This window comes from Copidosoma floridanum, unplaced genomic scaffold (genome assembly GCF_036245765.1).
Source record: "Copidosoma floridanum isolate Cflo_tuat_1 unplaced genomic scaffold, Cflo_Japanese_pri ptg000030l, whole genome shotgun sequence".
NCBI lineage: Eukaryota > Metazoa > Arthropoda > Insecta > Hymenoptera > Encyrtidae > Copidosoma > Copidosoma floridanum.
This window is the reverse complement of record NW_028321907.1, coordinates 17,895,304-17,921,080: the sequence shown is the minus strand read 5'-3', so window position 1 is coordinate 17,921,080 and position 25,777 is coordinate 17,895,304. Positions and strand designations below refer to the sequence as shown.

At 35.0% G+C, this 25,777-nt stretch overlaps 2 protein-coding genes across 4 annotated transcripts; one reads left to right on the top strand and one right to left on the bottom strand.

Annotated features, from left to right (window-relative positions):
- Positions 1-9,039: 9,039 nt before the first annotated feature.
- Positions 9,040-18,784, top strand: Cpsf6 (cleavage and polyadenylation specificity factor subunit 6). 3 transcript variants are annotated; one of them, XM_089596162.1, is made up of 11 exons: positions 9,040-9,718; positions 10,411-10,637; positions 10,718-10,945; positions 11,019-11,401; positions 11,547-11,616; positions 11,702-11,834; positions 11,931-12,146; positions 12,285-12,587; positions 12,668-12,914; positions 15,166-15,246; positions 16,747-18,784. In XM_089596162.1, the coding sequence occupies exons 1-11, from the start codon at positions 9,655-9,657 to the stop codon at positions 16,904-16,906; spliced, it is 2,112 nt and encodes a 703-aa protein (XP_089452288.1). In that variant the 5' UTR covers positions 9,040-9,654; the 3' UTR covers positions 16,907-18,784. The 3 variants fall into 3 exon arrangements, with proteins under 3 accessions (XP_089452288.1, XP_089452287.1, XP_014208647.1); XM_089596161.1 differs by having other exon boundaries at positions 9,041-9,714; positions 10,404-10,637; positions 11,702-11,830; ... (1 more) ...; positions 12,290-12,587; positions 16,768-18,783; XM_014353161.3 differs by having other exon boundaries at positions 9,044-9,714; positions 10,404-10,637; positions 11,702-11,830; ... (1 more) ...; positions 12,290-12,587; positions 16,747-18,782.
- A 2,188-nt stretch (positions 18,785-20,972) lies between these two features.
- Positions 20,973-24,462, bottom strand: pink (WD40 repeat domain-containing protein pink). The gene is made up of 6 exons (XM_014353180.2): positions 24,174-24,462; positions 24,002-24,112; positions 23,696-23,929; positions 21,629-23,622; positions 21,451-21,559; positions 20,973-21,354 (listed from the first exon to the last, which is right to left on the bottom strand). The coding sequence occupies exons 1-6, from the start codon at positions 24,258-24,260 to the stop codon at positions 21,100-21,102; spliced, it is 2,790 nt and encodes a 929-aa protein (XP_014208666.2). The 5' UTR covers positions 24,261-24,462; the 3' UTR covers positions 20,973-21,099.
- Between the last annotated feature and the right edge of the window lie 1,315 nt (positions 24,463-25,777).

The window sequence follows — 25,777 nt, the reverse complement described above, 5'->3', positions numbered from 1 at the left end:
ATTATTAAGACATGCAACAATATTATCATTCATTAACAGTGCAATTATTAGCTAGTGAAGTTATATTTTCAATATTTTAATCATTTACTTCAAGTACATTTTTTCAATTTTAATTTATTAATGAAAATTATTTCTATAAAACGAGTGAATTTTTTTTACTTTTCAAAACACTACTTTATTTTGGAATCCAAAACACATGCAAAACTTTTATTTCCTAACATATTTTTTCCTACACCCAAGTTTAGCTATAATGAAAACAGATACCCATAAATGCAAGGATAAATAAAAAAACTGATCAATAAAATTATCGTATGATATGGGTAATTTATATGGGATCAAATGAAAATCCAAGTTTATGTATGTACAAAATACGAAATGTTATTTTATTTTACCATAAAATCAAGTGAATAATTTTCGTTAAATGACATTTGTGGTTACAAATTTTAACGACGTAAATGATTTATCCAATATGTATGTACAAATACTATATAAAAATTAATTATACACTATTTAGAAGTTTTGTTGACTATGATACAATCTGCTTATAAACTAAATCACACTTGAAGATTTGAATGCTAGGATACAAGTTAATTTTTTTTTATATAAACGCTGTACACTCTAAATATTAACAATGAACTTAAAATTAAAATCACATGAAAAAGCTAGTTTACTTTAACACACTCGTCACTCAATAAAGCTTAATCAAAATTGTCTGACTACATCCCTCGGTCAAAGAAGCAGGTACAAAAGCAAAGAAAGTCCACAAAAACAAGTCGATTATCTTTTATGGTTTTTTATATTAAATGTCTTCCTTGGCCTGAGAGTTTGTTCGTTCGACTATAGGCACTCACTGGTAACTATATTCAACATGTTAGTACTTGGATGGGTGACCGTTCAAGTCTTGCCGTTTCGCCTCTGCTGTTCTCTTCATGGGTTGGTTGACTATTTCTCTGTCCCTTTGACATCGTGAGTGGAAGGTATGCCAAATTTCTGCCCCGTTGTCTTAGACACCAGGTCAGAAATGAGACAGATACACCACGCTGTTACGGATCAGGTTTTTCCTACGGGAGATTTCCCGGGATTTTCCTGATCCACATGACAATTGTTATGGGCGAATGTGGAGCAGTTGTTAGGGTTCTCCTTCCTTCCAATCCCATACCAATTATATAAAATATATATATATAAAACTATATTCAACAGCCCTATTATTGAATAAAAGTACACTATTGATCATAATTATTCTTGCTCTCGTAACTATTTCTCTTTCCTTATCTCAACTCGATTCATAACCACATAGTCCCATGGATAAAAGCACAAGAAAAAATAAACGTTCTGATACGTATCCCTGGGTGTAGCCGCATCTAAAACCGGACGTAACTTTTTTCGTCAACGACGGATCTCAAGTGTGCCTAGTCACAATAGGCACCCGAAGTTACGGTGTAGAAAGATATAAGGAGGTTAAGACGGCAGCAGTGGCTAGTTTACGACTACCCTACAAGTTAAGGTGGACGGGTTTCGAGTGCCGGCGTCGTGGAGGCAAAGGTGGCGGCGTCTCCGGCCACGTTTGCTTGTGATTGTTATCCTCATTGTTACCGATTATGCAACTGCCACTGCTACTGTTCCTACTACTGTCGCTGCCGATGTCTTTTTTGCCAAAGTCGTGCAGTCTGGCGTCCTGCTGTGCCGACTTATTGTAGTCTACTATGATGTCCGTGAATTTGATGATTCTCCACCGGTACAGGACCTCTTCCTTGGGGTTCTCGGCGTTTTTTTTTACGGCCTCTTGAAGCTTGACAGCCGAGTCCGCGGAATCCATCGGCGATTCAGGGACAAAGATCTCACAGTCCGACAGCGCCAGCCCAGAACTCGTGGACAAGGATAAGCAATCTTTGCGTAGAGGTTCTGTCAAACAGAGATTGTCCAGGGAAATTCCATCAGCTACTATAAAACGAGAGAAAAAACGATTGAAACCAGTTTTTATAGTGTAAAGCCTTTGGCGGGTCTCAAGAAAAGTTTGGTGCTTACAGTGTAGGCTGTCGGTGCTGTCTTTGGCTCCGCTGTCGCTTGGCTTGGCGCCGAAAAGCAGGTCTACCCCTTCACCGAACAGGACCTCGCAATGCTGGATAAGCATCTCCACGAGGGCAGGAATCGCCTGGCTCTGGTTGACCGAGGGACTCTCGGACCAGAGCAGACTTGGCCCACAGCACACGCCGAGGTTACTCGCGCACATGAGGTTGTGCTTCGAGCGCCGGGCTATGTGGTGCAGCACATGGATCAGGTGCGACAGCAGCGTATAGTTTGCCCTCGGCAGACGGTCCAAAATGCTACAAACCAAACGAACGATAAATAAATGGAAAATCGTATATGATAAGGTAGCTCCATTGAAGTAAAAATATTAGGGGTCGTACCTTTTGATCGTCGTGAGCGGGTCCGGAGACTCGAGGCTGGCCATCCACAGGGAGAAGAGGTGAGAGGTGAGGAGGGGGTCGGGCAGTGATCTCAAGAAGTCCTTGAGTAGGGCAGCCACTACGAGTACGGACGCGTCCTCGAGGCAGCTGGTGTCACCCAAGGACTCAATCTGCTTCTTGAGCTCCCGGACCACCCTCAAATTGGCGGATTTGCGAAAGATGCCTTGGGTGGAGGGACCCTTGGCGAGGAGCTGCTGCAGCATGACGAGGACCGGCTCGGGCAGGCCGTTCTCGTCGAGCCGTGCCAGATGGACACCAAAGACGCGGGGGCTAGAGGAGGCGAATTTTCGCAGGAGATTCCATGTCCGGGATTTTTTCGACTTTGTATTACTAGTGACTGACGCCAAATTTCGCGCGTCGGTTCCCATGTACTTTTCGTACTTGGCAAGCCTCTGAATCTGGAAGGAAAAACGGTTGAGGTTTTGGTTAGTCGTTACTTTTTGATTATGATTATGAGACAGGGTAACAATTTTATTTTTATAAGAAGATAAAAATCTGCAAGTCGGTACTTGTGTCGAAGAAACATTATTGATTTGATTTTTTTTTTGCACTCGAAATATGTCTCTCGAAGAGCTTATCTTATCTTTTTTTTTCTTAATGAGCTAATTGCACATGTCCCGAAACCAATGAATAGTTTGTACGCTCAAGAAAAATAGCGATGCTACATATACAAGGGAAAGATTTACGCTTCAACCAGTGTAAGTGTACAGCGAAGAACAAAAAAAGCGCGCCGGAAAAACGGATAATACAAAATAGCAGCTGCGCCCGAAAACACCGTTGTCCCGAAAATTGGACATAACATTACATCGGAGGTAACAATACTAGCTCTGAGACACACTTAAACCCCGATTTTCAAATTCAAAAGTAGGCAGCAATGATATTTTAATGCCCGATTATTCACTTTAAATAAATCTACTCATTCAACTGATATGAGAATGAGCGCAAGGGAAATATGTATTATGTAAGTTTAATCAAAACTTACCTCACTACTCGGCTGGTGATCATTTGATCCGTGTCGAAGGGACCGGAAAGACGCTCTAGTCTTTCTGCACCAGTTAGAAACGGCCCTCTTCATTTTTCACTCTGACGTACACTCCGATTTCACTAGTTGCACCTTCGGTTCACAATGCGAGCAGTTACCACTAGTAAACACTAGAACACTCCGGAGAAGAATAACTGAGGACTGAGGGACGGTGGTCTCATTGCACTCCCGAATATCCCCACACTGTGCAGTGATGAGTTTACGCCCTTTCACTATTGGCCCGAGTGCAATTAGTCTTTAATAGGAAGTGTCAGTACTGTCAGTAGTGGGATTATTTGGGTGGTGACATATACATGACTAATTGTGTTCGAACATATCTCAGGTAGCGCTACCCATACCGGAGCTCGGCACCAAATTTTCCTGCATGGAAGCATAGGATCTTATGGAGACGGTTTAATTTCTATTCTTTTATAATTTTACTTTTATGTGGTAGTTTATGGAACTGGTACTTTTTACAAGATATTGGAATAGTTTATTGGGAAAAAATTATCATAGAGAAAATACATGGGCACGAGGAGGAGAAAAGTAAGAGTACTGAAGCTCTTCAAGTAAATAAGACATATTAGCTATGCCGAAATATTTATACTTATGTATTTTTTTTAATACAAATTATGGCAAAAAATTGAATTTCTTCAAAAATTCGTCTATATTTTATTAGACGAGAAAGTACGTTAAAAATTACAAGTTTTTCATTTTATTCTCGTAAAATTATTTTATTCAGTATTTTTATTTTAATTTGTTGTTAAAAATTATTTTAATTTAACCAGTGCAACTTTTTACTGTTCAAAACACTACATTAATTTAGAATCAAAAAATATACAAAACTTTTATTTCTTAACATACTATTTTGTATATTGAAAATTCGCTACAACTTTTGTAGAAGTTAAATTTTTCGCCGCGATTTGTATGAAATAATTGAATTTGATCTTAAGATATTAAATTTGTCTTTGGACTTTAAGTGAGATTCAAAATTAATTATTATACCATATTCTTGGCTTTTCAAATATATAGCTTATTTATTACTTACACTGAGAAAAATGATATTAAAAAAAGTATTATAACCATACTGAAAATTACATTCTTTAGGAATGCTACTAAGACATACTACCGGAGCCAGTGCCAGTGGTGGGTATAGGTATAAGACCTTAGATAACATACCAAATCTCTGACAGGTAAGAGTTAAAAGTTATACTTATATAAAATTATATGATAAATAATATATTTGTAAATATAAGTATACGCAGTATGAAATCATATCATATACAAAGGTAGTGCAATTATCGTTTAAATGAGTATACCTACGTTAGTTGGATGTGGTTTCAATAAATACTGTAATATCTAATAACAGAACAATTATAAACAATATTTTATGACACAATACAACATGAACAATATGTAGGCTGGCCAGTATAAGACTATGCAGTTTCATCAAGTCCTCCAATGATTTAATTAAGAACAACTTCCCAAGAAAATAAGAAATACCCTTATAAAATAGCAGATCGTTCAACTGCACCCTTTTTTACATATTTTATTTAAAAAATTTACAGTTTAACATGTATAACATTATTAAAAAAATCACTTCGAATTAGATTTATAAGATCTATATAAAGCTCCCATTTTTTGTTTGTATGAAAGATTACTATTAGTTAAACCTGTTTTATTTTCAAATAGATCTATAAATATTTTTTTTTTTTTTTTTTTTAATAACACAATAAACAAGTCAAGTATGCGTTAATATAAGCGTGCATGTAAGCGTATCGTTACGGGAAAAATAATTTTCAGCGTTGCAGCATTTGTTTGCGCTCCTCCCACCTCTCTGAATTTAGTTCTTAATTACAAAGTAACAATTGTAAAAAAAAGAAAGCGCAATAAAAATCAATTATTGTAAGTATTCATACAGTACGGAAATTTTTTTTTTAATTTTATTTATGAAAATTCTAAAATATGAAAAAATTGTATAAACAATAATTTATTTATTTCAAAAGTAACATATTAATCGTAAATAAACGAATTTTCCAAACTTTTGAAAAATTATGTACCAAAAAAATATATTTTATTGAATAACTTATTTATTTAATGTAAAATAAAATCAAATAAATGAATGCATAATAAATAAAAAGTCACATTGAAAATAAGTTACGAACTGTAAGATAAAATGAAGTAATCGGTTATGTGAAATGAAGGATCCACTTCTTAGGGCACTCGACACTAAGGAAGGGAATAAGAAAAGGAATGGGAGGCCTCCCATTACCAGGAGGGTGTGGTAGGGGGTGAAATAGGCAATTTTTCTCGAGGTCGCCCATACTCTTGACGAGGAGCATTGCGTGGTGAACGAGCACATTTGAAAATTCATAGAGGTAATTATTGTCTCGAAAAAAGTCGCACTTGCCGGGAACAAACGGCGGTCTCCTGCGTGCCGACCCACGACCTAGCCGACTGAGCCACCGCGATCTCCATAATATGTGTGTATATGTATATATAAAGTGGTGTACATACCTCTTAGTGGTTAGTACACTGTAATATGAAAAAAAAAAAAAAAAAATATGTATATATATGCACATCGCATTTTTTCGGGATTACCAAAACATATAATTTGCTTTTCCGGTATCCATAAGAAACATATTTCTATAGGATCTCTCAAGTAATATATCATTTTTTCTGGGATGTACATATGTAGGATCCCAGAAATATTGATCATTAAATTTGTTGATTTCTCTTATTTTTCATATTTGCTTAAGGAGGCTCCGTCGCCTACTGCGGTAGTCAATTCAGTGACGATCGATGCGATGTCACTAGACGAAAGCTTCCTTTTATACTAGTAGTATGTCGGTAATGAAATTTTTTTTATTTTCAACTGAATCCACCTGCTATTATATATAGTTTACTACATATTGCTACAGTCAGCTGATGAATAATTTAATATTTATGATTGCCATAATTTATTGCGTTATTACCAAACAAAGAAAAATTGAAAAATCATAAAAGTTTTCATGTTGTTATACAAATTTAAATTTTTTTTATTGCGCGCGCTCCCTAAACTAATATGGCCGGCAGTGTTTGTCACTGCATTTACAGAACGTAACTGCAAACCAAAATAGTATTTTAGCTATTTCATCAATTTTTTCATCGCCAACGCCTATAAAGTCACCCGGTTTCTTAAAGATGAGAGTGTCAGGGTTACGATAAGTATATTTTTTTTGCTTGTACATTCCATTTTAGTGGTTTAATTGATAGTCAAAAGTTTGCTTCAGGCCTTCGGCCATAAAAGACTGTGTTAAACGAGCTCGAAAAGTGCTGATTTTGTATTGAATTATCTCCGGATTTTGATCGTCAACCCATAAAAATAAAGATACTATTGGATTCAGCGCAATCTCAACTTCAATAATATATCTGTCAAAGTTCTTGTACATTTCGTGATGGAGCCTTCTTAAGCAATTTAAATGTTACTGTTTGTTCAACTTTTGAATTTATTAAAAGTAGTATTGAATCATCACGATTAATATTTTACAATTACACTTTAAAATGAGCATTTTATGCACACTGACCATACAAATTTATCTCAAGAAAAAATGAGATAAAAATTTAAACCACGTGAATTTATTCTAAATAACAAGAAGTTTACTATTCAAATCATCTCTTTGTTTTATTTCGATAATGTATAACTACATTATAACCATACCTTAACTTTCTTGACGTTAAAGTAATTTTGCAACCCTTTTGAGTATAAAGTCGCATGACTGTAGGTCATAGCTAAACAGCACATCTTAGCATATTTATAATTCTTATGTCTTTGTAATGAATCAATAGAATGTAATAGTATATAAGAATGAAAGTCGTGTTATTTTATAAAATATTCGGTTACGTAATATTTAAAAACTTTTTTGAATGAAAAAATTTTTCTCACAACTTTATTAAAACTTTATTGATCTTGGTTAAATATATATACATACATATATATATATATAAATTTTGAATTTTTATTTTATTACAACGAACATTATCGCATGATAATTATATTTTAATAAGTACATACACACATTAGACTCTTGACCATCACATGTAGCGGTTATTATTCGATATTTCATAAATCTTACTAAATATAATAGCGCGTTTCTATCGCGAAAACAACGATTTCCATGAAAAATATTGTAAAGAAATAAACAGACGAAATATATAGACTGATACTGAACTCTGATCGCGGCTTTTGATATCTCGCTAAAGTAATCATTTTTTCTCGATATAGTGAGATAAATTTAGTCTAGCTCGAAAAAAATATGTTGTAGAGAATTAAACAATTCCGATCGATTGTAATAAAATTGAATTGAAAATATTTTTCGATAAGGCTTCAAAAAAAAAAAAATGGCAAAAAAGGTAAAACACGGTTTTTAGAGCCAGAAATGTACAATAAGCCTTAAAATTAAAAAAAAAAAAATTAGAAATCTGCGTACACAAAAAACGAACAAAGTAAGTTCCGGTCGATCCCAATTGGTCCAGTGATTTCCCCGCAAAATGTAAAAAACCTCGTTTTTTGAGCCAATATTCAAAAATTAATAACTGTCTTTCACATAAACATTAAGAGCTGAAATTTGGCAGAGTTGTAGCTTTAGTAGTCTTCAACAACCACACCAAATTTCATCAAGATCAGATCTATAGTTTAAGCAAACTGCAGCTAAATGCAAAAAAAGGTACTGTGACAATATTGCCTAAAAAAATTTGTTTACAACGTTAAATGCAATGTTTCTGCGGGATCAGATTGCAAAATTGGTGTGCTTGTTGAAGACTACCAAAGCTATACAACTTTGCCAAATTTCAGCTCTTAATGTTTATGCGAAAGAGAGTTATTAATTTTCGAATATTGGCTGAAAAAACGAGATGTTTTGCATTTTGCTCTGAAAACTACTGGAACACTGGACCAATAAAGATCGACCAGAGCTTATTCTGTTCGTCTTTTTGCTACGCATATTTCTATATTATTTTTTTTTTTTATTTTAGGAATATTGTAGATTTTCGACGTTAAAAACCGTGTTTTACCTTTTTTGCCATTTTTTTTGAAGCCTTAACGGAAAAGATTTTTAATTCGATTTTATTACAATCGATCGGCATTGTTTAATTCTCTACAACATATTTTTTTCGAGCTAGTCTGAATTTCATAAAAAATTATCGACATTTCAGCTAATTCGAATTCGACTAAAAATCTTACGACTGCGCATGCGCTTAACCATTTTTTATTTTATAAAAATTATCGAAACTACGTGACCAGTGACCACAGTACGACACTGACCACATCATCATTCTGATGTGGTCTATAACTCCACATCCTATGTTAATGTTAGTATCCTTAGATCCTTACATTTACATTCCTTATAGTCCTTACTCCGACTCTCCGAGTCGGCGCGAAAAACGGACCTGCGCAGAGTGAACTTTTCAAGTCCTAAAGGTGCATCCTTCCGCAACGGTGTAGATACAACAGCGTCAAGCGTCATAAAGCTACCAACACCATAGGTAGAATAGTATCAAAGTTGACGCTTGACGCTGATTTCTAGCGTCTCGTAAAAATGCGGCTTAGTTTGACTCAGGTACGTTAATCCGTCTTATTGGGCTGTTGGTAGTGGTTAGAGTAACAGTGCCAACAGTGCCATTACTGCCAACCCAACGCCCAAAACTGGACGAGGTAAAGTTGTTTAGTCGCTCGGCATTGCCCGGTGCCACAACAATCACGACCTGACACGACGGAAAAGAAAAACTCGGCAAACGAAAGAAGACGCGGGGATAATCTTCTCCTAGCAGAAGAGCAAGCCGGCAAGCTTGGAACAACTCCGTTCAGATAAAGAAAGCAAGAGGTTGCTAAGAAGAACGCAAGAGAATGAGTGTTTGCTTCAGTACCTTACTTTTAAGGTAGACAGTGCACGCGTATGTGAGTGATTGTGGGTCGCGCTCGAGCATCATCAACTCCCCGAGGAGGTGGAGGACGAAGAGGTTTATCCCTTTCGGCGACGACGAGTACTTGGCTCGACTCGGAGGCTCTTTCAGAGGCTGAAGAAGAGCAAAGAGGGCGACCGAGGAGTCGGAGGTCGGGGACAGGTGCTGTAGTGCGCGCGCGGAGCAGCAGCGCACCCCACGCGCTGCCGCAGCGTCGCTTGTAAAATGGCGGACGGTGACATCGATCTGTACGGCGACGACGATCTCGAGCAGGACTTTGGCCAGGTTAGTGAAAGTACCCCTACATACAATTGACTCTACCGTTCTAAGTGATAGCGCGGGCGGCTGTAGCGCTTGGAGTCGGCGTAGATGCCCCGGATCTCTTGGGATCGGGGAACATGAAATAAAAGCGCCTACTTACCCGGCGCTACAGTAGGTAGGTATACGCGTGTGCTGGAGTACATGTACAAATGGTGTACCAATACAATGGCGAGAATAGGAAGGGATAAGCATAGTGGCGGCGGTACACTATCGGAATTCGTGATAAAAAAAAAAAAAAAAAAAAAAAAAAAAACGGAGTCGCGCACGATAACGATCATCTGATTCTTTTGTCGCGAGAACGCCGAGGACAAGGTTCTTTGGGTATTTATTCCTACGACAAAGCTGATTAGAAAAAGCTACCTCTTTACCCAAACTTACGGAATGCATATAAGCCTAATGGAATCACGATTTTTTCCTTATTTTTTTTTTTCTCTTTCGTTCTATGCTGTGGTTTAGCGCCTCTTTTTACAGCTACTAATACTATGATGCTAAGTTGTTAGTTTGGCGAACCCCATGTTTTTCAGTGTAGTGTAATGAAAGCTTTAGAAGTAAAATTGTTTTTAATCCACTTAAGGTTTATTTGGTGTTCTTTGACTTTAGAGTTTAAAACAGCGTTACAAATAAATTTTTAATCAATCAATTTGTTTTTCCAGGTGCAAGGTGAGTTTCCTGGAGATGGTGTGGATTTATATGACGATGTAATTGCTGCGGCTCCTGGTAATAATGAGCGAGGTACTTCCGAAAGTAGTGAGAGGGGCGACAGAGGAGACAGAGAGACTGCCAATGAAGAGACAAATGGGGGTGCGCCCTACCATCAGCTTGGTAACAACATTCAGCCGAACCAGGTGGGAAGGAGGCATCAACTGTACGTCGGAAATTTGTCTTGGGTAATTATTTGCTTGATCTAAATCACAGCGTTTTCCCATGATTTTTTTTTTTTTCAACTTTTTTTTCTCTTTTTTTTCAGTGGACAAGTGATCAAGATATTGCTGATGCTATAGCTGGAGTGGGTGTACCAGATTTTATTGAAGTCAAATTTTTTGAAAATCGAGCCAATGGAAGGTCCAAGGGATTTTGTTTGGTTTCCTTAGGATCGGAACAAAGTATGAGAATATGTATGGATAGACTTCCTAAAAAGGAACTTCATGGACAATTGCCAGTCGTAACATATCCCAGTAAACAAGCTCTGAATCAGGTATTTACCATCTGTACATAATTTGTTGTCTGTATTTTTATAAGTGATTCACATTTTGTTTGTGAACTTTCAGTTTGAGTCGCAATGCAAATCGCGGCCAACACCATCGCCTCAACAGAGCCAGGGTCAAAGACCACACAATTCACACCAGCATCAACAATCTATGCCCCCGCACCAGCACCCTCCACACTCTCATCCTCAGCATTCGCAGCAAAATCACGGACCGAGAATGATGATGGGACCACCCCAAGGACAAATGAGACCTGGTCAGAGACTTCCGCCTGGTATGGGACCTGGCCCAGGAGGCCCACCGCAGCAAGGTCCCCCTGCACCTCGCATGCACTCTTCTCCAATGGGTCCAGGAATGCAAGGGCATCCAATGCAAGGACACCCAAATCAAGGTCCTCCCCCACCAGGTTTTGTGAAGGGTAATATGCAGCCACGTTCACATTATCCGTAAGTACCTTACCCAAAACTTATTTTTATATATTTCTACTTCAACTTTCTTTATTCTGCGTGCATAAAGGGAAGTAAAAGTTTGAGATATCAATTGAAATAATGATAGACTAACTGTCTCAGTAATTATCAATACTTTTAATAGGGATCGGCCCCACGGGATGTCTCCACAGCAAGGGCCACCAGGTCCCGGTCAAGGACGTCCGCCTGGCATGGTGCATATCATTTTTACATTTTCGTATCATAGCATTGTTTTTTTGGCAATGGATATGGATTGTGAATACTTTCAATTTTCCACAGTACAATCCTCATGCAGGGCCACCTGGTCATGCAGGACCACCTGGTCCACCTGGTCATGGGATTCCTCGCCCTCCACCTCCACAGCAAGGGCCACCACCAGGTCCCGGTCAAGGACGTCCACCCGGCATTGTGCGTATATTTTCTGCGTTTCTTCTCTATATATCTGTTTTACGTGAACAGAATATATGAAATACGACAATATTTAATTTTTAGCCTTACGGTCATCCAACCGGCCCCCGTGGACCACCAGGACCACCAGGACTAGGTCCATCTGGACCTCAAGGACAGCCTCCTCACGCGAATCCTGCTCCTCACGTGAATCCTGCATTCTTTCCACAAGGTCCGCCGCATCAACATCCTGGCCAACATCTTCCTCCCGGCCCACCCGGACCGCCACCTCACGGTCCGCCCCACCCGCCTCATGCTCATCCGCATGCGCCTCCTCATGGGCCTCCACAACCCCAACACCCACATGGCCATCCTGGTTACGGCCCACCAGCTGCGCAGGTAAGCTAAACCTTCAGGTCATTCCAGCTACTAAAATTGTAAATACGACATTGGAGTTGCAATTAAATGATTTTTTTTCAGCCCCCCTATGGTGCACCAGGCCCAGATCACCGTTCGGAAGGACCACCTCCGCTTTCGGAGCAGGAAATCGAAGAAATCATGGGTCGCAACAGAACTGTATCCTCGTCGGCCATCAGTCGCGCGGTCTCTGATGCTGCTGCTGGCGAGTACGCTAGTGCTATTGAAACATTAGTGACAGCAATATCCCTCATCAAGCAATCCAAGGTGGCGGCTGATGACCGCTGCAAAATATTGATCAGTTCGCTACAGGATACGCTCAAGGGGGTGGAAACCAAGAGCTACGGTTCTGCTCGCCGAGGTAACGTACATTTGCCTTTCGGGATAGTAAAAATCATTAACGTTGTAGACACAAGAGTGAAACATTTTAATGGATTGTAGAACGATCCCGATCGCGTGAGAGAGACCGCAGCCACAGAAGACGCAGGGAGAGGTCGAGAAGCCGAGACCGAGAGTATCGTGAAAGAAGTCGCGAGCGAGATCGTGATCGTGATCGTGATCGAGACCGAGACCGCGAGCGCGACAGGGACAGGGAGCGTGAGCGCTACTACACTGAGCCCTATCCACGTGAACGCTCGCGCAGCAGAGAGCGAGATCGTGAGTACCGAGAGCGCAGCAGAGAGGAGAGGTAAGAGGATGATGGCCTATAAAATTCGTAAGCATCTTCTGACTTTTGCGGAGTGCGTGTGCGTGAAGTTTTGGGCCTGGGATTATCTTGATATCGCATGGATAGTTTAACTATGACAATTTCATTCTTGGCTAATGTTATTTGTTACTTGAGGTAAACGAAAAAAAAAAAAAAATGTCATGTCATGTCCCAAAAAAAAGTGGGATTTATGTGACTGTACATTGCCATGTTTGACATGGCTCGTTTGTATTATTGCTATGCAATACGAATAACTTAGCCCATTCCTTTTTGTAAAAGGGATTTGTACAGTGGTATTTGTCTTTCAATTCCGCGTGTCATAACTGCGAACGCTTGTTTCAATTTGTTGGACAAAGTATTTTTCTTTCTGCCTCCCAATTCTAGTATTTTAGATTTTTTTTTTTTTTTCTTCCATTCAAGTGTTGAAAGTTATAATATAATTGGTTGCATGTTTGAGAAATGAAAAATTTAAAGCGTTATCGGCGTCTTAGAGTTTATAAAGTCTTGAATACTCTGGTCTTTTAGAAAACTCGTTCATACACTCATGTCAACTGATTAATCACATGCTTCCCCAATACTTACAATCTTTAAAAAGACCAAATTTTTGTACCAAGTCTTGAAACAATTCTATTTCCTATCATGCATTGTTTTAGGATAGTATTTTTTTTAAACATACAAAACATTATATATGTACTTGTTCAATTTCCCTGCGGCTTCAGTACTACTTTCTTTTGAACAAAATATAATGAGGTGATCGAATTAATGTAAACAAAACTGTGATAACCTAAAAAAAAATCTAAACAAAGCGTATATATTTTTATATCTCGTCTAGTTTAGAAACCTCATTTTTTATAAAATAGGCCAAACAACCGTTTGACGGCAACTTTGTGCTCAACATAAGTTTTCCTGTTGATTTGTGAGGGCACATTCGAAAATAATCGTTCGTTACTTCAATCATTCACTCCATAATTAACGAGGTCGAACGAATTGATTACAGAACTAGTTACAATTAAATACACTTGTTAAATTAAATAGACAATTGACCAGAACACCTTACAATGATTTTTCAATTTTTCAGAATTTGCAAAATTTTCATAATCAAGTTAATGAAAATGATTGTTGTAATGCATGCTACATGATTTGAGCGTCAGTTATAACAAATGTTAACTATTTATTTTTACATTTGTATTGAATTTAAATTCAGTTTTTTCACACAAACACCAGGCAAATAAATAAGAGTGTTTCACTAAAAAGCTAACTAGAAGTTACAAAATACCACCCCCGGGATGCCTGCCTTTTTGAATACGTCTCAAATCTTACTGCACTGCTGCTTTGTTCCGTTCGAAATACATTAACTATGGAACGAACGATCATTTTCGAACGTGCTCTTATATACTTTTTAGCTCATTAATCCTTTCAGTCACAATAACAATTGTGGTTGATGTACATTTTTATACAAAATGTATTAAGCATCTTTTGACTTTTTGCATCGTGAATAATGAAATTTAATTGTTAGTTTTAACAAAATGAGGTACAAAGACTGTTTTCGCTGTACGTATGTTATTTTGTTTAATTGAGTAATATACATAACTCGTCCAACGTATTATTTAATAATACGTGTGATACCGTGATGTGCTAGCGCAGTATACTTTATGAAAAGTACGTCTTAAAAGTGATAATTTTATGAATGATCTTTTTACGTCGTAAAATGAATTTTCTGTGATATTTTAAAATAAATTTTAAGATGCTATTCAAGCTTTTAACTATTTTACGTATTTTATTACTTATCAGACTATTATTTAAAAAGTTCAATACTTACAACTGAAAGGATTAATTCAAACTTTTTCTATGGGTATCGTTTCATTGTAAGATGTGTTGAAAAAATCTGTGAAGCGCTAAAATTGTAACTTTAAAAACAGATTTCTCTGGAAATCTACAATGTACAAAACCCTGTGTAACAATTCTGCTACTGTGCTCTACGACAATCACAAAGAGGTACAAGTAGATCATGTACAGCTCCCAATGACGATCAAAGCAACAAACAAAAAGATATTTTATATTTAACTTTTGCGATTAAGTACTAGGTTTATTTGATACACAGGTTTATTTTGCGCCAACATTTTATTGTAAAATTTAATAGTAAATTAGAAATATATTAAAAAGTTAATGCCAGAAGCACATAAGCCTGGTTATTTAGTATGTAAATCATAACGTAATATGAATTTTTGATTAGTACGACACGTCAATCCACCAGGCCAAGAGTAAAGGAAGAACCGCCTGAGGCGGCACCTGTCTCATCTTCCAAGACATCTAGGTAAACCATAATTTTTTACACTAAAGTGAATGCATGTACATAGCCTATACCATAGACGAAATACTTTTATAATTGTAGTTTTCGATTGCGTCTCGTGATAGTATGTAAAACAAAAAAAGGAAATGACTCGTTTGCTCGTTGGACGAGTTGACAAGCTTATTTCTTTGTAAAACAGACGTCAATATATAAATTTACAATGACTTGCAAAGTGTCATAGCTTTATACCGCGTGTGGGGCAAATCGCTGTTGCTCATTGCATCAGCTCTTACAGTGTAAATTGACGCTTTTCAAGTCATCGACAAAAACTGCGCTAAGAGTAAGAACAAAATTTGTGAGATGACTGTGTAAATTTTTGTTTTCTTTTTGGTCCTTTCAAAATGATTGTCCTGGCCGTAACTTTGAAAAATACAATCAGAACCTGAAATATAAAACAATGACAGTCATTCTGAACGATAAAAATATATTGTATGAAATCTGCGCAATTCTCAAAAAAACGTAGTTTTTGAAAGCATTCTCGACTCTTCATTACATAATCATTCACTTTGTTATATCTCGTGTAACTCATGTTGGAACGTAAAAATAAGTTATGTACATTTTTGTGATTATTGAACAATTTCTCAGTCTCTCAGGGTATCAAATACAATGTACTTGAATAGATGTCAAACATACGGGTCAAAATAACATTCTCCTAAGCTTTTATGACAGGAATAACGAAATATCAAAAAATCTGTGCAAAATGTAACCCGAATGTTGTTTTTAATACAGATATCTTGAGAGAGATGTTAAAAATCTTCAATCAACTGTTCCTCAATCATGTACATATAAGTATTTGGCAACTCATAGATAAATAATAACTGTAAGTCACGTTTGCGAGTACGAATTTTTTAAAATTAAACAGTGATAACAATCTTCTACATTACACGATTTGATTAATCACTCTTATAAATTTTTCATTAGTAATGACCTTGAAATTACATACATGTATTTGATTATTGAAATTCGTATGGCCAAATAAAACTTGCAACATTTATAAAACAGTAATATTACTCAAGTTTTTTTTCCAACAATTGATACCAATGAAATTTTTTATTTTGTTACGATTACGAGTTCGTTTATGTGAGGTGGATGTAAAAAAAAATACTTATAATCAGCGTTGCTGAAATGAAATCGTCGTGAATTATCAATTTCTTATTTCAGTATTAATAAAAAAGTTTCAATACACATATTTATGAAAAAAAAAAAAAAAAAAAAAAGCTTGAAGTATATAATGAGTCCAAGTACGATAGGGTAGATGTATTTTTTTGTTACAATAGTTTTACTTTTGATTGAGCTTTAAAACTTGATTTATCAGCCAATAATAAGCATAGCGATGATTAAAAAAAAAAACATAATATAAAGTAAAATTCATAAAACCAATGTACAAGTTTGGAATCAGTGACATCTACCCTAGTATTAGTAGTTAATTTTTAAGATAATTGTGAATGCAATATCACTGTCTAGGTATTATGATGAACGCAACAGAGAACGCGATCGCGAGAGAGAACGAGAAGCCTCGAGCAGAAGACCGGCGGAACGTGAGCGGGAGCCAGAGCGCGAGCGAGAACGTGAGAGGGAACGCCGCGACGAAAGGGCCGACTCGTCTCATCGCTCCAGACACTGAATTCTCCACGTACCGTCGGCTCAAACAGCAACATCAAAAGACGACGACAACGTGCTTGCTGCTAAAATATACACAAGAAAAGAGAGAGAAAGTACTTCGATCGCACAGCCACACTCGTCATCAAGCCACTCAACGCATGGACAAGAGATCATTGCCAACGAGACGACCACAGCTATTTAATTATGAAGAGAAAGCGCCCGGCAAGTGTGACTTTCGATGTATTCCAATCAATTTCAATCAATAACTATTATAATTATATTGACAACCAAAGGAAGGGAACTTATGCACGAGTTTATTCGTTTATTATACGGGTCGATGACTTACGGACGATTAAGAAGTGACTTTAAAAAAAAAAAAAAACAATAATAATAAAAAAAAACTTCAAATAATTTATATTAAAATGATTAAAAATTTCAATAGCGTGTTTGATTCAAGTTGACATGCTTCAGTAGATAATAATTCCAAAAGAGAAAGAAGATACAATACAATGATGAAATAAATAATAAAAAATTTTGGATGAATAATTTAATAATCCACCTTCGCCTATTATCATTTAATTGAATTTAATTGTCTCTCAACCAGTGGGTGAGTATGCGAGTGTTCATTTTTATATATCCATTTATATATACATATATATATATATTTTCTTTATTTGTATCTATGTATAATTATATGCATTATCGAAGGTATCTGTGCGATTCGTATGCCATTTCTAATTGTAGGACAAGTGAGTTTTTTTTGTACATTTTTCCCCATATTTTTGAGCTTTGTTTTATTACGTAGTCTTATGTATAAGCAATTCTATTTCAAATAAAAATTTCTTTATTGTAAGTATACCCAGCGGAGATGAGAACAAAATATTTAACAAGTTGTCAACTATCTTCTATTTCTTTATTGATATGTATGATTTTATCTGAGAAACTAAATTTTATATTTGTCAAATAAAGTTTGTCTCGCTTTTGTTAGAAATATTTTAAGTACCCGCTATTTAATAATTTTGATTACTTTTTTTTGCACGAAAAATGTCCGATACAGCAAAAAGTTGATACACTGCCAAACAAGTTCCTAGCTAGCAATATTTCGATGAGTTTCTCCAAACTTACAGAAACTCTAGAAAATCGTTTTTCTTAATGACGTGTAGGTTTATAAAGTGAAAAACAAAACATAATGTACAAATAACAGTGATTATTTCAAAATATTTTATTTTAGAAGATAAAACCATGACGAATCTAATGAATGTGCCAAGCGTAGTGATCTCATACTTGACCCTGTAAATATCCTACAAAATACTATGATCTGTACTAGCAAATATTTCCATTGATTTTATTTTCTCTTGCTAAATTGAGTCGAAAAAAAATTGTACAAAACTTTTGTATCATAAACTATCGACATTCATATATCGAACTACTGGAATACTGATTATTTTACTACTTGTACATTTTTTTTTGTATAAAAGAAGAACATTTAATGATGTTGCATCTGTGTAATCAAACATGTATTCGTTCCATATCATAGAAAATTTATTTTACTTTTGCGCGCGCATTACCATCACACATTTTCTTACAAATAACGCACTGTATATAATTGACGTGAAAGACAAAATAAATTTTCTATTAAAAAAAGATTACACTACCAGCTGCAAATTATTTGCACAAAACAATCATTAGTGCGTTAATTTGCGGATTAAACACTTTCCATAATTTTACTATACACCAAAATTCATCTTTTTTGGCAATCTAAATTTCTAAATGCCTCTTAAAATATCGTCGAATGTTATAAATTCATCTATATTTTTATTAAAATGTATTTAATAGAATTCATAACCATTTTATGAAAAGACTCAAGTATTACTTAAAATGCAATTCTGAGGTGTGGAAATCTATTTTACTAATAATCGAATACAACAATATAATTAATTTACAATACTTTGATGTTTAAGTATTTTCACACGAAGAAAAATACAAATGCATAAGTGTGTTAAAGTTGTTGAATGTAAGTTCGTAATTTTTATTTTTACTCTTTACCAAGAGTTAGTTCAGCTTGTTTTCTTATTTGCGAAAAATAGTGTAAACGTGTATTTTTACTCTCAGTAGTTGCTTTCTTATGCTGGGCTTTTTCAATTTTTAAAAAATTTTTTTTATTAAGTTTGTTTTGAGGTCCATCCCAGTAGCATATTTTCTAGTCAATTTATACACATTACATTCTTATTGAACGAAAACAAGTCATGTACACCTTTTCTTCAACAATTTGAAGGTCCATTACTTTGTAATTTGCATTTACAAAAACATGATTCATTCATATAGACTAATTGAATTGCAAAAGATTCTCTAAAAGTCTATGATTGAAATCACAAAATTTTTAAGTATTAATCATTATAACAAACTTTTTTATCAAGTAAAAGCGCAATTTTCCATACTATAGAAATCACCAAATGAAACATTTTAAAATTATTTTATCAATACATTTATTATAATGATATTGTACTATTTGAAGTATTATTTGAAAAAAAAGATTTTTAATTTATATGAAAAATACTTGTATAATTTTTGGGTTTTATATTCCTGACAAAAAATTGTAAACATAGCAAGTTGCATGTCTCTGTATTTGTTATTCAAATCAACTATGTTTTCTAAGTGTGCATTTTAATTATTGTATGAAAATTTTCGGTCACGATTGAATATAAAAGAAAAATTTGATTTTACACATTGTCACTCCTTATTGGCACCAATTTCAAAAATGTTGTAGACTTTTATCATTCTCGTTAAATTCACCATACAGTTTAACGCGACTTTTATTTAAATGTGATACTATACAACAACTCTAAATTTTTTCGTTTAATAATTGAGTCGATCACAAGCAAGTTTTGCTTTTCACTCGGTCGTTTGTATGCTTTTATTGGAAAAAAGTGTATTTTTTTACTTGATGATTTTGACATATCTTGTATAATGAGATAGTGCAGTACATTCTAAAGATGTACAAATCATAGATGATTATTCAAAAAAATTTAGAGAGTGAAGTCACCTGTGTAAGTTCATTGTAATTATTTGATGCGCTCTTCATGACTTGTAGGTACAACATTCTTGTACATGTCTTCAAAAATCTGTTGTCCTACAAATTAATGTACCATCAGTAAATTGTCAATTTGTGTTCTTAATTATCTGAATAATTTTTCTGATTGTCAACGTCCAAATAACGGTACCGCTACTTGTGAACTTTGACAAAATTTGGGATTTGAGTAATGATTATTCTCGAGAATGCTTTCATAAAATTTGAAATCTTTTCACGTTGCATCACACGAAAAATCATAAATTAGTTTTAAACCAATAGGCTGATTATTTTAGGATATAATAGGTCTTTTTATCATTGTTAAATTATTTAATATACTTGTGAGATACTTGTACAAAAATTAGTTTAAGGTAAGTTGTAAACCTGTCTCGAAATGGACGCCAGAGAGCTGCGTGATATTAGAAATAGGCTTTAATTCTTTGAATTAAATATATTTTATATTTTAAGTTTTGTAACCCAATGATCAGCGTAGAACTGTTCATTTTACGTAAAAATGCGTAGAATAAAGATAAAAAAAGGGCGATCTGATTTTTTAAAATATTTCTGTATTCGTAAATGGACGATATTTAACATTTTAAATTCTTTGAGTGTAACATTGATATGATTTCAGCATGTTTTTATACATGCAATATAGACTCTATTCCGGGATGTATTCCATTTTTTAATTTAGGCATTAGTATGGATCTTGATTTTCATTATAAATTAATATCTACTTTTGTTTCATCCAAAAAACAATATTCATTGCCTTTCTTCGAATTTGTACATACAAGTGCGTTTGATAGATTTAAAAAATGAATATAAGTTTTACCGGCCAAAGTACTATTTAACTTGGCGCAATTAATACAATTTTGTACGACAAAGTTTAAAATTGACAAAATTCGTATTTAAAAAAAATCATGTATACTCGTACTAAACTAGTCAATAATACAAAAAAAAAAAAAAAAATGTTTCAACACGCTTTACATAATTATAAAAATTGAATAAAATGTCTGTACACATATTTAAAAAAAAAAATTTCCATAAGTATAATTTTTAAAATTATGGTTCGAGACTAGATAATTAGTTAATATAGTAAAAGTGTTAAACAGTCTGACATAAGTACGACTGCACGTCCTTGTATTAAATTTTTACGTGTGAAGATTACACCTCGAAATCTTCTTTTGAATCATGCAGTTGACGTGGTAAGCATGACCACAAGAAAAAAGAGCTATACCGCTGTTGCCTAACAAAACCGGCGTTTGCAACAATAGTGTACAACAAGGACACGTTGATGTGATTTTTTTGTAGCGCATACCCCAGTGATGAGGACCCGAGCCAAAGAGCTCTTCGTTCACTAGTTCTTCCAAATCATTTTCTGTGGCCTTTATCACTTCTTGTAGGACCTTGAAAAGAAAAAATGTTACGTTTAATTAATAAAAGCTCTTGTTTATTAAATATATTAAAGTACCTCGTGGTAGGTCACATTGAAAGAAACTTACATTAGGAGAGCACACAGAATTTTGTTCGACGTTAGATCGATCAAGCTCAACTGCACGGTCTATCCCGTGATGATGTAATATCGAGGAAAATATAATTGACTGGTATATGCTGTAAAATATAATTTTGTAAGAAAAATCTGAAAAAATTCAAACTTATTTATTTCTATGAGCGTTTTACCTTTTGTCGAAGGATATATGGGGCAAATTCCTATTGACCTTGGAAAGAAATGTCAGAGCTTCTTTAGGTCCTTTTTTTTTAATAATCAAATGTGTGATACCGTGCCAATCGATGAAAAATTCCTTTGATGAAATTTCATCGTTGCAGTAATATTTATTGCAATTCACACAACGACCGTTTCGTATGTTGTCGAAACAGTTGGCAACTATTTTCCACTGCTGCTCGTCCAACGCAGGTAAGATAATAGCTAACACATGATTATCTCTAATTTGAAGGCACTGCTTTAATAAGGAATTTGTCAATTTTTGTTTTGCGTATCCTCGAAGTGGCAAGTAATCTCTCCACAGGCAAGATATTTGGTTGCATATTTGTAAACATAAATCGTCACGCTCGTTTAGATTAAATTTTAACAAAAGAACTTTTGCCAAATCAAAAAACTTTGGTTCGATGAATTTGTCAATCTTTGAACCGAATACCGGATAAGGAAAACCACAGTAACATTCGATGTACTTGAAAGAATTGACGTCGACAATAATTTTGACTAGCTGTTTCAGTACTTCGTAATTTTCCATTTTATGAATCAATTCGATTGATAAATTTTCTAATAGAGTACTGTAATAGTGCAGCTCAGCCGAGCGGATAACTTCGAATAAGTAAGTTTGCAATTCGCGCGATACTTCGTATTTTTCTTTGATACAAACTAGACTTTCCATCACAAATTTTATAACTTCCCTTAATTGCTCTTCAGTCATATCAGGTTCCAGTTGTGAATACATAGACACACTTAATGACTCCAAGTCAGATTGTATGTTGAATATAGTTGTTTGCAAAGAAGACATTTCATTTGATTTAGAGTCTTTTGATTTTTCGTTAAATTCACTATTTTCACTACCGTTTACCTTTGCGTGTAGTATGCGATTATGTTTTTTTGCCTCGGATGTGTCATTTAGATCCAATGTAATCATCAAATCATCTAGTTCATGCATGCGTTGAATGTCTTTTGCATTGAGTTCTTTTTCGGTTGTAGGAGTAAAACCATTAGAACTTTTATTGACACTATTCACAACAATAATACCAGATTCTAATTTCTCTGCATGAGTATTATCATGAGAATTGATTCTTGAAATAACAGGTAAAAGAACCTTTGGTAAGTCTATGTCCTGTTCACCGTTAATATCACAATATTCCTCAGGAGCAGAAAGAACGAGTTGCGGTTTGAGTACGTGGCAACATTCTAAACACTCCTTATATAATTTCTTTTCATAAAGTTGTAAAATTAAGGAATCAACGGATGTGAGAGAAAGACAGTTGAAGACCCCAGAAGAGGTCATCAAATAAATTTTGTCATGTACAATTTGTGCCATTAATATATCTGGATATTCATCATTCCAAAGGACAACTTTGGCATTTTCTGGATCTAGAATATAGAGTCCATTTGACGTGTAAGAAAATAAATACTTGTCACTAATTACAAAAAGTTGAGAAAAATTAATTGATTGTGCTGGCCACAATTGACTTTGGTCGTTTGATTTCAAAGTTTTTTCAATGTGTGGCTTGTACACGGGAATTGGTGCAATGGCCAAGGCATCCTTGAACTGGTGAGTTTTAATGACTTCACCAGCTGTAGTGACCTCCCAAAGTCTCGAGCTTGGACGTGCACAATAAATTTGTGGAAGACCCTCCGTGTGACCATCTCTACAGTCAAAATCTCCACTCAAACTGAACACTTTCTTAACAGTCGAAATTTGCTTTTGTATATTTTCTTCTGTAGCAGGAACTTTGCCAACATTACTGTGTGTTTTTAGAAAACAAGCTCCAAATTCACCATCCCTTGGTTTATTTCCAATTTTTTTGAATTCCTCTTGCACAGTGTCACAAATGTAACATCGGTTTAAAGTCGATATTAATAGTGTAGTATCAGCATAATTCATTTGTACAACTTTTGACTCTAAATTCATCAAGGCATAAGATGGAGATGGGAATACACCATTTATCTGGAATCCAATTTTAATTATGTTCAACTTTTAAAACCGAAATTTTTAAATAGATAATGTACGAGCACAATACCATAAAACCAAATAGAACAAGTACAGACACTTTTCCTGATTCATCTCCAACATAAACTTCTGAACTGCTATCATTCCAGCACAAGCAAGTTACTTTTTCTTTTGTATGCTCATTAGATACCGTAATGAGCTTAAAACTTGGCTTCAAAGACACCAAGCAAACACTTCCTCTGACAGTAGCTAAGGCTATTGTTTTCTCATCAGGTGATATTTGTACTTGAACAACTGCTCCTTCCTAGTAATATGAAATGTCAGTATAAATTTTGTTTTTCATCACAATTCCTAGTTATACAAGAATCATACTAACCGATAGTGGAATAAGCTGTTGAAAAACGCAAGGGTCTCTTGTAAACAAATAAATACTTCCACTGGTTGCTCCAAGAACAATATAATTGATTGAAGTGGCCATACACGTGTACTAATAATAAAATTAAATAAATTGTAAATAACTTTCATTCATAATCTCAAAAGTATCTAACCTGCATTTTTTTGGTTGCATTGATGGGTGCATAAAGTGAAGAGTTGATTTCTTGCCATTCTATTAAAATAAAAGGGATTTCCGGCATATTTCAATATACAGTTACAGGTGCAATAGTTTATTTCTTTCTAACTCAGCTTGTTTACAGAGTGTTGAAGTTCATTGTTACATAGCACCATTTTAAAAATTTTGAAAGATAAAACAATAAACGTTATACTTTGAGTATTACTAATTTATCCATCAGCATTTGAAGTATTACGAATTTTTATTTCATCTGCAAACGTGCAATTTTTCAGAACTGAAGTGACATTTAAGTATCCACTTACTATACCTATTCGCTTTTATATGAGAATGTAATGTGGCGACACAATATGTGGCAAAAGTTGGAAACGTGGGTTGACGCCAGTTAGGCATTTTATGGTAATAAGACATGAAGTGTAAAAGTTATAGAAAATTTAATTACAAGTACTTAGTAAGTGCCTTTTTATCCCATGTAAATCAAAGCAGGTGTTTTCATATTACAACAGTTGAAAGTATGAAAAACCTGCGGAAGTATGATGTATACATGGGTCATTCTACGAAAACCGGCATTTTTCCAGGGCCGGAATGGACAAACGCTTCAAATAGATTTATAATTTAATAATTATTTTTTTCGTATTGTCCGTGACCAAAAAAAGCTTAGATTTTTTGGGCCCTGTTGCATCTGCACGAGAAAAATGTGTTTGACAACTTTCTTACACTATTGTAAAAGAATAAGTGCGTCATACCGGCTCTTATATACTATCTCATTACGACCGATATTTAACGGCACTGTCAATGATAGTATATAATGACTTTGTTCTTACATTTATATCATGTACTTACTGTATGAATATTTGTACAAACCACTGTCCGAGTCAATAATCCAATTCCGCGCAAAGTTACATGAGATTCCTTAGCGTTACAGGCTTTTAGTTTTTATTTTAGGGGGACAGAAACTTCAAATTTGGTAGCCTGTATAGCACTGGCTTGCAGGAATAAAAAAATTGCAAAAAATTTCTGCTGCATCCTTGACCTTTGTAGAATATACAAAACGCCCTATCGCCCTAATTGGAATGCCTAAATTCGTTTACCTGCATTTGTGAGAGCATTTTCCGATGAAATGTTATTTACATTTGTCAGATTTTTTGGTTCCGAAACATTAACAGTATCCGAGTCTTGGATAAAATTTTTTTTCATACATCAAAGATGCGTAAAAATGTTGTTGACGTCAATTATTTTGTGATCCCACACCGCAGAAAAATTAAAAACCCCGTAAATTGATTCCAGGTGTTGTAAAAACTGCAAATTTACGAGTGAGACGTACGAGCTTTTAACGCTAATTTAGCTTCTTTTTCGCATCTTAAACTATATTAAAGCTATACTTTTTTATGATCTGATGGATGAATTAGTTATGAGCGAAGAATTAAAAAACTATGTTATGCAACTAGCACATTCAGGCACAAGTGTTATTTTAAACAAAAAATCAACACCTGTGCAAGAATCACCAGTAACTTTGTAGTATGCATCTATTAATTAAGTACTATAACATTATTTAAGCTGCAAGTGTTTCTATTAACATGAAAA